Raw genomic sequence first — 12,626 nt, forward strand, 5'->3', positions numbered from 1 at the left:
TCTCAAGGCCTCAATTTCTTCTAATGCAAAATGAGAAAATAGAACTAGAGATTCCACCAGGTACCACTGTACTCTAAGTCATATCATACCATGATTCTGTTCTATGGTGTCAAAGTAATGTGGCTTGAAGGTGCAATAAGGTGTGTGTGTGTGTGTTAGAGAGAGAGAGAGAGAGACAGAGAGAGAGAGAGAGAGAGAGAGAGAGAGAGAGAGAGAGAGAGAGAGAGAGAGAGAGAGAGAGAGAGAATATTTCATTTTGACAGTGTACCTTTATGGAATTTGTCTATTTTTTCCCCTAGGGTCTAGTTATTGAACTACTTGTAACGCTTGTAATTTCCTAAACTTTTTATTAAAAGATACACAGAGCTCTTTAGAGAAGAAACCATAAATGAATTAAGTGAATGACTTGGACATCCCACTGGAAGCCAGTTTAATCAGTTTTTTTTTTTTTGGTGGTTTTAATTGTTGCTGCAAAGAGAAACCCAATTCCCTCAACTCTGAGAAATTGCAAGTTTAGAGATGTCCCAAAGAATTAACTTAACAATAATAAACCTTATGGATTGAGAATCAGGTATTTCCAATTCTACAGAATTCCCTCGGAGGCTATGAGAGGGATAACTTTATTATTATGCAGAAGGAAGGGGAGGTGATGATGGTCTTAGAAACTTTTCTTCACTTAACTTGAAAAGATGGATTGGGGCAATAGTCAACTTGATACTAATACTTATCCTTCTCCAAACACTCTTCTTAAAGAAATTGATGACCCTAAGAACCTGATAACTGAAAGGGTGACAGAGGACACAGCCACTATATCCTGGGACCCAGTCCGGGCTGTCATAGATAGGTACATGGTACGCTACACATCCGCTGATGGAGAGACCAAGGAGATCCCAGTGGGGAAGGACAAGACCAGCACCATCCTGACCGGTCTGAGACCAGGAGAGGATTACTCTGTTTATGTCTGGGCTGTGAAGGGAGACCGCGAGAGCAAAAAAGCCAACACGAAAGCCCCAACAGGTAATAATAGTTCACATCCTTACATTGACTTTATGGTTCATGGAGAGCTTTCTGGATAACAATTCTGTGAGGTAAATAATGCAAATATGATGATCTCTGTTTTATAGAAGAGACACTTGAGGAGTACAGAGTAAGTCCTTTTCCAAGGATCATTATCCAGTAAGCCTTGAATTCAGATTCTTTAACTTCAGATTTATTGGTCTCTCCATTAGGCTGCCACAAAAGAATAGAGAAGTTTGCCACTGTTGTTGTTTTAGCATTTATTTGTGATCCATCTGGGCATTTCTCACTACACAATTGTTTCGTTGTAAAATCAATTTAAAATTGCTCTGCAGCTGTTATATAATTAACCTCAGTTCTTGATTTGTTTATTTTAGAATTGGTATTCTATTTTCTTAGGAGTCATATTTTCAGGTATAGGATGAAACTAGACTAAACAAGCAAACTAAGTTGGATTTTAGTGGTTATCTAGTCCAGCTCCCTCAGTTTATAGATAGGGAAAAGGAGACTCAATGAAATTCAATAACTTGCTCAATGCCAAACATATGGTAAGTACCAGACCTGGAATTCAAACTCAAGTTCTTTGACTACAAATTCAATGTTTTTTCCAAGATACTACACTGCATTTCTTTATTTTTTTTACTCTAGTCAGAAAGTGAATATAATGGAAAATATACTGCATATGGAGCCAGAATTTAGATGATAAAATATTGAAAATATCAAAATTTTGAAAGCAGTGATTGTTTTGTGTCTTTCTTTGTGTCCATCCTATAGTAAGTGCTTGATAAATGTATGTCTGACTGACTGAGTTGCTCTGTGATGGAGGAGTGATGTCATCCCTCTTAGTCCTGATGTGCTCATTCATAAAACAGGATGATTGAATTAGATCACTTCTGAATATCCTTCTTAATTCTCAAAGTCTACTCTTCTCTCTACTTTCATAAGCAATTAAAATTTTCCTAGTAAGGCTGTCTATACCACCTCTCCCAATTAAGAATTACTTTGAGAGGCAATATGAGGGACCTTAATTGCTACTCTCAGAATCAGGAAATGAAGACAACAAGCATTTATTAAGCATCTACCCATGTACCAAGCACTAGGTTAACTGCTGATGATCCAAAAAAGAAAAAGGACAAAAAAACCCCAGTAATTGGCTTAAACAAGTTCATAATTTAATTGGGGATGGGGAAGCAAGATGCAAATAGCTATGCACAAATAAGATATACTGTATATTGGAAAACTAGAGAACCAAGAAATATGAAAGATGCAGAAGATGGGATTTTAGTGGAGACTTAAAGAGAGACTTAAAAAAAGCTGAGGAACACAGGAGATAGGGAAACAGGAGAGAATTGCAGGTATGTGGGTCAGCCTGTGAAAAAGATAGAGTTCAGAGGTGGAGCATCATGTGTGAGTAGCAGTATAAGGAGGCTAAAGTTGTGGATTATGTGCAGGGCAGTAGGATACAAAAAGACTGCAAAGGTAGGAAGAAGCCAGGTTACAAAAGTCTTTAAATATTAAACAGAAAATTTATATTTGCTATTGGAGGTGGTGGTGTTTATTGCATAGAGGAGTGAGAGAGACCTACTTCTGGTACATGTTTTACAGTCCCTCTTAATTCTAATTCCTTCCTGCTATTTATTATATTTCTATTATATATAAATATATATTTCTAATATATATATGTTTATAGATATTTGTTTGCATGTTGTCTCTCCCATTCAATTGTAAGCTCCTTTGATGACAGAGATTTTTTTAATCTCCACTTGTACCCCCAATCTTTTAACACAGTGTCTAGCACATAGTAGGTACTTAATAAAGGTTGATTGAGTATAAATGCTGAGAAACACTGAGTAAATCATTTAACTTCTTATTGTTTCAGGTAAAACTCCAGGACTATAGATTACTGAGGAGGTGACTAATTGAATTGGTAGAGGGAATTTCTTTGTTAGCAGTTTACTATATCAATGAAATTCACAGGTCTGATTTAAAAAATACTTTATTAATAAAAAAGCATTGTTATTTAAAAAAGTATTGCATCATATAAAGGTCAGTTTTGACAGACAGGTAGATCAGACTCCTAAATTAAAGAAGCACTTTGACAAAGGTAATACTCTCACAAGCTTTTCAGATGATTTTTCCTTATTGAGGTTCAGAAGAGACATACCAGTCAATGATGGCTTTGCAAGCTGATGTCAGTCAGGAGCATCAGAATCCTGATTCAAGAGGAATTGGAAATATATATGTAACAGGATAACTGGAGGATCTGGGGCATAGGACATTTCTCACTGAACTGACCATATAATCTATCTCCTTTGATGGGGCATATGGCTTGCTAAACCTAACACCAAGGAGATACAATGGTCAGAGTACTGGACTTGGAGTCAAAAGACCTGAGTTGAAATCCAAGCTTAGTTATTTAGCTTTGTGACTGCTTAACCTTTGCTGCCTCAGTTTCTTCAACAAAATACGGGAAAAATATTTTTGTTTTGAGGGCAAAAAGTGCTAAATTTGCAAGATACTTTATAATAATTAAAATGTTATATAAATGCTAGCTATTAAATAGCATATGCCATAAGTAACTCCTGGTTAGTTCTCATATATCCCCATGACTTAGAGGAAAATTGTAACTAGGGTAATGGAGCTGACCACGTGCATTGACTTCTTGTTAAGGATCACAGATTTATTTTTGGGGGATGACAAAGCAATTTCTTATATTTCCTGACCATAGATTGTACCAGAGGGGATTATGGTAAATGGCTTGTAAACTGGTCATTCTGTAGATTTTGGTTAGAGAAAGCCAGTTTTTAGCTTCCATTTGTAGGTAAGCCTCTTTATTGCTATACATGTTACACTTAGAAAATGTTTTGAGTAAAGTATGGAGTACTAAATCATTCCTTCTAAGGAATAATGTCTTGCCTCACTATTCATTTATCTACATTAGTTAATATCATTTATAAAAGTAGTTGAAATGACTACATCACCCATATCATGGTCTATGCAGTGACCATATGGAGATTTAACCTAAGTAACTTCCCTAGTAATAAAAAGGAAATTAGAAAGACTCATTAATCCTTTGCCATCACAAAGGAAAAATGCAGCGAATAAACAAAATTTTTGTTATATTTCTCTTATTGAAAAATTTATTGGGGCAATGAAGTTAATGCTTAGAGACTGTCATATGCAGAAAGAATTATAATTTGAGAAATTACTATACCTCTCTCTCCTTTGCATCTAGAAATATTCTAGTAATGCACATTCCTAAGAAGGGAGAAATCTTTTATTCTTCATGCCTTAATTTACTCATTGGGCCTTGGGCTGATTTTTAGAAATTATTATGATGTACAGTGCCTTTAGGTATAATATTATATAGTTTCCCTGTTTGTTTTCTGGCTGCATCTGAAATCTGTCTAAAACCATGATAGCTACTCCTGCTGTTTTGGATCCTGTCAAGCTATAATAAGTTATACTCCAACCCTTCATTTTAACAGTAAGAATCTTTATGTTTTAAGTGTGTTTTCTTGTGCTGTAAAAATTATTAGGTTTTGGTTTTTAATTTATTCTGTCACACTCCTTATTTATGGATAGATTTATCCTATTGATATTCATAGTTGGGATTAATTTGTTTTCTCTTTATCAAATGCTGCTATAATCTATTTTTTGTTCTCCTTGCTCCCCTTCAGCCCATTCAAAAGAAAGAAATCTTTACTTTGAGCTTTTGTTGCTGTTTGATTGTGTATGACTCTTCAAAACCACATTTGGGGTTTTCTTGGCAAAGATATTGGAGTAGTTTGCTATTTCCACCTTCAGCTCATTTTTAGAGGAGGAAACTGAGACAAACAGGATAACATGACCAGCCTAGCTAGTGTCTGAAGTCAGATTTGAACTCAGGAAGATGAGACTTCTTGACTCCAAGCTCAGCATTCTATTCACCATTTAGCTGCTACTAGGTACTCAAATTTTGCATTGTAATAATTTGATACTAGGCTTCTCTTTTTACTCTCTCTTCTTGGGACAGACCTAATCACAAATAGATTTTGCATTTTTTCCTTTAATTTTATATTCTTCCTTTATTCAAAAAATTAAAAAATTTCCTTCCCTTACCTGGCCCAAATAAGATAATGCATAAATTTCACAAAACCTTCTGTTATTCCGTGATTCCTTTTGGCCTTTTGCTTTTTTCTTGGCATTTTAACTATTTTCTCTCATCTTTTCTTCTCCCTTTTCAGGACATTAGTGTGTCTGTTTACCTTCGGCCCCTCAAACAATTGTCATTTTCCTTTTTTTTGTCATCTGATGTGTGTCCTGCAGAACTTCAGAGGTGCTTTAGTTTGTATTTGGAACGTTTCTTCAAATAGTAGTGAGAGCTTAGATTTCTTTGAAAGCTGTTTTTTATATCCATTGATTATTTATCTAATGAGAAATAGTTCTTATTCTTAAATTTCTATAGTTCTGTGTGTCAGTTCCAGTGTCCATTCCTATCTTGGATATAAGATCTTTATCAGAAAAATTTGCTACAAAGACCTTCTTCCCCTCAAAGTAATTTGTTTCTCTTCTCTTCTAATATAACTACATTGGACCCTTGATACACAACTTTTAATTGTCCATTTTATTTTTTTGATCCTCTTTATCCCTTAATTGATTATTTTTCCCTATCCATAATTGAAAGGGAATTTTCTTTTTTGCTTTTTGAATTAGTTTATGGTATAATAAATTATGCCTATCATTTATTTGGAGCTTACCTTATTAGTGAGTATCTTTGGATTTATTGATTACTATGCTATTATATTTATTTGCTTCTGTATAGTGCACATAATTTGTTCCAATGATCAACCCCTCTATTTTTAACCAGTACTGAATAATTTTGATGATTACTGCTTAGCTGATATCAGATATTCTGAGATTCTGACATTCTGAGATTCCTGATATATTCTGATATAATATTTCTGATATTCTGATTACCCAGTTCCAGTGATATCAAAGCTGAAAGAGAGAGATTATATACTGCTGCTGCTGCTGCTACTATCACTGCTAATTCACTGACTCCCCTGTCACCCTAGTGCAATCACTTTTCCCTGATGACCTTCCAGATCATAGAATAAAATATTGAACTAAAATCTAATAAGAAAATTTGCTAAAGATAAAAGGTCTTACAGTTGGGTTAAACAGACCAACAAACTTCCTAGGTACAAAACTGGAGAAGTCTGGCCAGACAGCTTTTTATCCGAAAAGGGTGGTTTTAGTGGATTACAAAGTGAATATAATATTAAATGCCATAAAAGAAGTATAGTATTCAAAACCAGAAAGATAAGGGAGAAGGCCAGAGAGCAAGAATTTCTTGAAGTGCCTGTCATGTTCCAGGTGCATTACAAATACTTGATTCTAGTAACAACCCTCTATAATTATCCTCATTTTACAGTATATTGGTATATTGTATACAATTGAGGAAACTGAGGTAAACAGAGGTTAAAGGACTTGCTTTGATTCACATAGTCAGTAAGTATCTCAGACTGAGTTTAAGGTCTGAGATCTTCTGGACTTCAGGCCCAGGGGTGCTTAATAGTTCCATATGTATTTTGTCCCAATCAAATTACTTGTAGAATACTGTTTTAGTCATGAGGGCCATATTGACAAACTATACGATGTCTGGAAAAAAGGCATCCAGGAAGGAAGGAGATAGGAAGATTTAAATTAAAATTTTTAAATAAAAAATGAAAGTAAAAAAAGATAAGACCATAATGGCTGTCTTTAAGTATGTGAAGGATTGAAAAGTGAGAAAAAGATCAGCATGGGCTCAAAAGGTAAAACAAGGGGAAATTGGTTTAAGCTGTAAAGAAGCAATTTTATGTTGGGCAATTTCCTAACAATCAGGGCAAAAAGTGAAATGGGTTGCCATAGGTGGTCGTGTTCTCCCCTTCACTGGAGTCCTCAAGCAAAGATGAACACCTCTTGCTTTGTTATAGATAAGTTCCTATAGTTTTATTCTTTTTTGAAAAATTTTTCTTGTATTATCTTATCCCATAGTATTTCTTATTGCATGAGGACCTTTTCTTTACTTCCTCAGTTCCAAAAGATCTGCTCCGATTTTTCTATGGGAATTTCCTTCCGTTCAACATTTTATTTGTTCTTCCACTTTATTTGGCACATTTCTAGCTATTTTTAAGGTGAGGAGGAAGCGAGAGGCTTATATACAAGTCATCTTGCTGGAAATTCTTAATTTGTTTATTCAGATGTTCTCAGCTGGCCTTAAATAGTAAGACTGAACTACTTCTGTGGTAGAAGAATTGTTCCTCAGGTGATCCATTCTTCTCCTTCTTTGAGAAGTTATATAGTCTAAACGAATAAATTTAAAATAGACCTAGGAAAAGGGGACCAGGAATTAACTGTTCCATGAACTCCTTCAGGTATCTATGAAAGGAACAGCCTGAAAATTGTGCAGAAAGTGGCTATGATAAAAGTCCTTGAGACTTGCTATACCTCCACCAATACTCATGAAGATTGTTTGATGCCAATGTTTATTTTTTTCCCAAACTTTTTCTTAAAGAAATTGATGACCCAAAGAACCTGATAACTGAAAGGGTGACAGAGGACACAGCCACCATATCCTGGGACCCAGTCCAGGCTGCCATAGACAGGTACATGGTACGCTACACATCCGCTGATGGAGAGACCAAGGAGATCCCAGTGGGGAAGGACAAGACCAACACCATCCTGACTGGTCTGAGACCAGGAGAGGATTACTCTGTTTATGTCTGGGCTGTGAAAGGAGACCAGGAGAGCAAGAAAGCCAACACGAAAGCTCCAACAGGTGATGAATCATGATAAGATGAAAACCTTAGAGATTACAAAGTAGACCTATAAGGGGAAAAAGGATACAAGCATTTATTAAACAGCTACTATGTACTGTCCTAAGTGCTTTATGCCAGAGTTTCTTAAATTTTTTCCATTAGTGATCCTTTTTAGCCTGAAAAATTTTTACATGACCTCACATTAATAAATTAATAAACTTTTACTCATCCCTAATCATAATTTCATGACTCCCATGTTTTGTTACATGACCCTATATGGGGAAATTATGATTTATTATCAGTAAATGTTTGATTGATATAACTATTTTATATTGTATATTATATATCTATTTTATATACCCTGGAGTCATGTAAAATTTTTTCGGACTAAAAGAGATTGCAAATGGAAAAAGTTTAAGAAGCCCTGCTTTGTAGAATCTCATATGATCCTCATAATAACATTGAGAGGTTAAGGCTATTATTAAATCCATTTTACAGTTGAGAAAAACAAGAGACTAGTAAGAGTTTGAGACCAATTTGGACCCAGGGCTTCCAGACTTGAGGCTCAGTCCCTATCTACCCATCTGCTTTCTAGCTGGTTTATCCAAGCCTTTTTCCTTTCTTTAAAAGTGGTACAGAATGATATTGTATGAGCAACAGCAATATTTCCTTTCCTCTCATTATATATAGCCCACATTTCTAATTCCATCCACTTCTTTTAAATGGGAGTTTTTGTATGAGTAAGGTCCCAATTAATACAAATAATGAATCTCGTGTAGTGGAAGCATTATTTGAATTCCACTGGGCTAGAACCAATGACCATATTTTACCTACCTATAACTTTGAATAACATAAGTCTGAATACATGAGACCTTTTAATGATATTTAACATTTATATTAATTGAGACTTAGTTTTAGCATCCTCTAAATCATGATTGGGCAAAAATTTCTGCGACTCTTGTTTTGATTCTATCTCCTCCTTTTGTCTTAGACTATACTTCTGGGTCTTCCCCTGAACAAATGAGAGGGAAAAGAGAATACAAAATCAAGAAGCGCTTGCCATTACAGTAGCTGCAATAAAACTTCAAGTTAAAAATTTGAATGACAACAGATTTTTCAGGGGGATATGCCTGTGATAGATATATATATGTCATTTGAATGTGTGATAAGATGGGAAATGATGAGGGATGTGTCTCTTTAGTGAGATTTAATGAGAAAGTAGTGCTATACTGAGGGAGCTGTAACCAGAAATTCTCTCACCTGGGGCACATGTGAAGAACAGAGTCTAGCCAGGGAAATCAGTCACATCGGTAAGGGGATGGTTCATATGATAGGAAGTCTAGTCTTTGTCATTAAGTGGGCAGGAAGAAAACTTGGTCTGTGAGAGTGGCAGACCAATATATAAAATATAATCATCTCAAGGTGGAAGAAGGTCCCTACTATTAGGAAACAGGTACCTCTTATGTCTGGGTCATGGTGCAGACTCCTGATCACTGGAATGATTTATGCTTCTGCATATACACCGCATTGTGAATAGTAATTTCTAACATCTTACTCACCTGCCAACGACATGTGTCTCTGTGCTGTTCCTTAAACAAGATACTCTATCTTCATGAGGCATTTTCACTGCCAGTCCTTCCATGCCTGGAAGACTATCTTTACTTATTTCTACCTCTCAGCTTACTTCAGGTCCCAGTTAAAATCCTATCTTAATAATATAATAATTATAATAATTTTTTTCCTGATGCCCCTTAATACTTGTGCCTTTCCTCTATTGATTAGTTCCAATTTATCCTATTTCTGTTGTTTATATGTTAACTGTTTTCATGTTATCTGGCCAATTTGTCTGTAATATAATGCATGTAAATGGGAACATGTACAATCAACCTGAGAATACCAGCTTGTAAGGGGCTTTAAATGCTAAACAGAAGTGTTTTATCCTAGAGGCAGTAAGGAGCCACTGAAAGTTATAATTCAGAGTAATGAAATGCACAGATATCTCTACAGATATCATTTTATCAGCTCTGTGGAGGATGGATTGGAGAGGGAAGAGAATAGTTGCAAGGAAACTGATTAGCAGGCTATTAGAATAACTTGAACTAGGGATATGGCTATGTGGATAGAAAGAGATGGATGCAAGACATACTGAAAAGTGGAATGTATAAGACTTTGTAACTGATTGAGGGAGGAATGAAAGTGAAGAGTCAAGGATGACAAATTCTGACAAGGGGTAATTGAAAGAATGGTGGAGATCTGGCACCTATAGCCAAGATAGTAAAGTCGAGAGGGATAGGATTATGAGGGGAAGAGAATGAATTCTGATCTTAAATTTTGTGCTTTTTCTAATATAGCATTGTCTCTTTCTGTAAATCTGATCAATAATTTGGGGACATGTGCTCCCACCCAGGGCAAATGAGACAAGTTCAAAATAATATAATAAGACAGAATAAAATGCTTGCAAGAAAGTCCTGAAATTGTTCCAGACCAAGATAAATGCACTTCAGATCATATATTTTGGTTCTTATTAATAGTTCTGTATTTTTCTTTCAGAGATTGATAGCCCTAAAAACCTAGTGACTGACCAAGTGACAGAAGACACAGCCACTATATCCTGGGATCCAGTCCAGGCTGTCATAGACAGGTACACGGTGCGTTACACCTCAGCTGATGGAGAGACCAAGGAGATCCCAGTGAGGAAGGACAAAACTACTACTATTCTAACAGGCTTAAAGCCAGGAATGGAGTACACTGTTTATGTCTGGGCTGTGAAGGAAGACCAGGAGAGCAAGAAAGCCAACACTAAAGCCCTTACAGGTAATAGGAAAGGAGAGAAACAGAAACCAATTCACAGACTCAGAGATTGTCAGCTGACATTAAACTCTGACTGATATAATGATGATATGATATTAAACTATTATTGTTGCCTGATGTTGAGAGTATCAAGGTACTGAGGACTCATTCTGGAATGGTTTTATGTTAGAATTCTTCAGACAAAATAACAAAATGGTGGTAGTCCTGTGTTGTCCAATGATTCAGATGAAACTTTTTTTTACAAGACCTTTTGATTTAAAGAAATATGATGGTAGCATCTTGTGATTTTTAAAATTATTTTTTTACCTTTAAATGCTCTTGGGATACTAGGAAAAATTTTTTCTTGAGTTTTGCTTATTGAACCACATAAAATAACATTCAGGATCCTTTTCAAATTATATTCTCTTTGAAGAAGGACTATGAAAATAATATCCACTATGCTCCTATGATTTTGCAAGGTAGAGTTGGCTTCTACAATATTTTAAAGATAATGAAACTGGATCTCAGATAAGGGTAATGAATGATTTATTTTCAGAGAAATACTATAGTTCATGGGGGAGCTCGTGCCTCTCCATGGTGCCAGTCTACAATCTTTTAAGACAGGAAATGAGGTATGATGTAAAGTAAGTTTTGATGTAGGATGAAGGACAGTAGATGGATGAGGGAAAATTAAGGGGAATAAAATATTAATAGAAATTGGAGAAATAATAGGGATACCATGATTGTATCTATAAGGAGAAAATAATACATTTGAATAGGAAAGTTAAGAAGGGAAAGAAAATTAGGTGGGATTGGGAAAAGAGAATTATTTCTTTAGTATTTATCATTCATCCATCTTCATGTCTTCTTGTTTTTCCATGGAAATTTCTGTTTTTAAATAAGGAAACTATTGCTTTAATTTAAGTTGCTTCTGTTCTGTGTCTGTGTGCATGTATGGTGCATGTACATGCACCTGTAGTGATTATGTCCACACAGATATATATATATATATATATATATATATATATATATATACATGAAAAAAAGGTAAAGACAAAGTTAACTAAAGGAAACTAGCAGAAGTCAGTTTTGTCAAAGACTTTAGATACCCTTATATAGATTTGTTGCAATAGAAAGACTCATTTTACAGAGATATGGCAGGGTTATGCTGGAACCTACTCAAAATGAGCAGTGAAAGCCAATAGTCAAATTTCTGTTATGAGCATTTAAAGCTCAGAAATCTGCAAATTCTACAAATAAGGATTTGATTTATTATTTTGCTGATAGTTTAGACTTAAGAAAGTAATGGAGGAAAAATTAATAATATGAATTAAATTTAAAAAGCATATTGATTTTATCTCTCTGGAGAGTCACTTGTTAAACATTTACCAGAACAATATTTAAGTAAGGAAAAGCAACATGACAGAATAGAAGTAACACTAGACTAGTAGTCACATGATTTTGTGCAACTTTGGGCAAGCCAGTGAACCCACTGAGACCTCTATTACTTTCTTCATCTAAGATCAGTTAATAGTTCAATAAATATTTATTATAAGCCAGGCACTATGCTAAAAAATGGAGATAAAAATATGAAAAAGCTTATAATCTTATGTGGGAGGAACTCTTTGTTCCATGCCATAATCAGAGGAGCAGAAGGTACTGATAAGGTATGAATACTAAGATTCATGTGATCTTACAGGATGATAAGATTCCTGATATTGAGGGTATGGGGGTATGATGGAGATGTCCAAAGGAGTGTCTAGGTGGGACAATGTATAAAATGAGAAGTCTATATTAAGTAATCTTTCTAATGTTTCTCCCAACTCTAAAGCAATCTTTAATTCTAAGTAAACACCTGGAAGTTATAGCAGAAGCTGTTTAATCAGTGATTTTGTGGCTCAAAATGTTGCTCAGAAGACCCCTTTCCTCTCACTTTTTGATTGTTCATCTGTGATTATTTATTAAAAGGGTTTTTTCCTCTTTTTCCTTCTAAAATGGAAGCTATAAAGGAGAGAGAAAAATGCTCTTTAATGA

General features: G+C 35.1%; 1 protein-coding gene across 1 annotated transcript in view; it reads left to right on the top strand.

Moving 5' to 3' along the window:
- The window catches only part of TNN (tenascin N), an 88,884-nt gene that overhangs the window by 47,235 nt on the left and 29,023 nt on the right, over positions 1-12,626 (top strand). Inside the window, exons 11-13 of the mRNA XM_031936924.1 lie at positions 754-1,017; positions 7,559-7,822; positions 10,353-10,616. Of these exons, the coding sequence (XP_031792784.1) occupies positions 754-1,017; positions 7,559-7,822; positions 10,353-10,616 (792 nt within the window). The remainder of the gene's footprint in view (positions 1-753; positions 1,018-7,558; positions 7,823-10,352; positions 10,617-12,626) is intronic.

Source organism: Sarcophilus harrisii, chromosome 4 (assembly GCF_902635505.1).
Source record: "Sarcophilus harrisii chromosome 4, mSarHar1.11, whole genome shotgun sequence".
NCBI classification, from domain to species: Eukaryota; Metazoa; Chordata; class Mammalia; order Dasyuromorphia; family Dasyuridae; genus Sarcophilus; species Sarcophilus harrisii.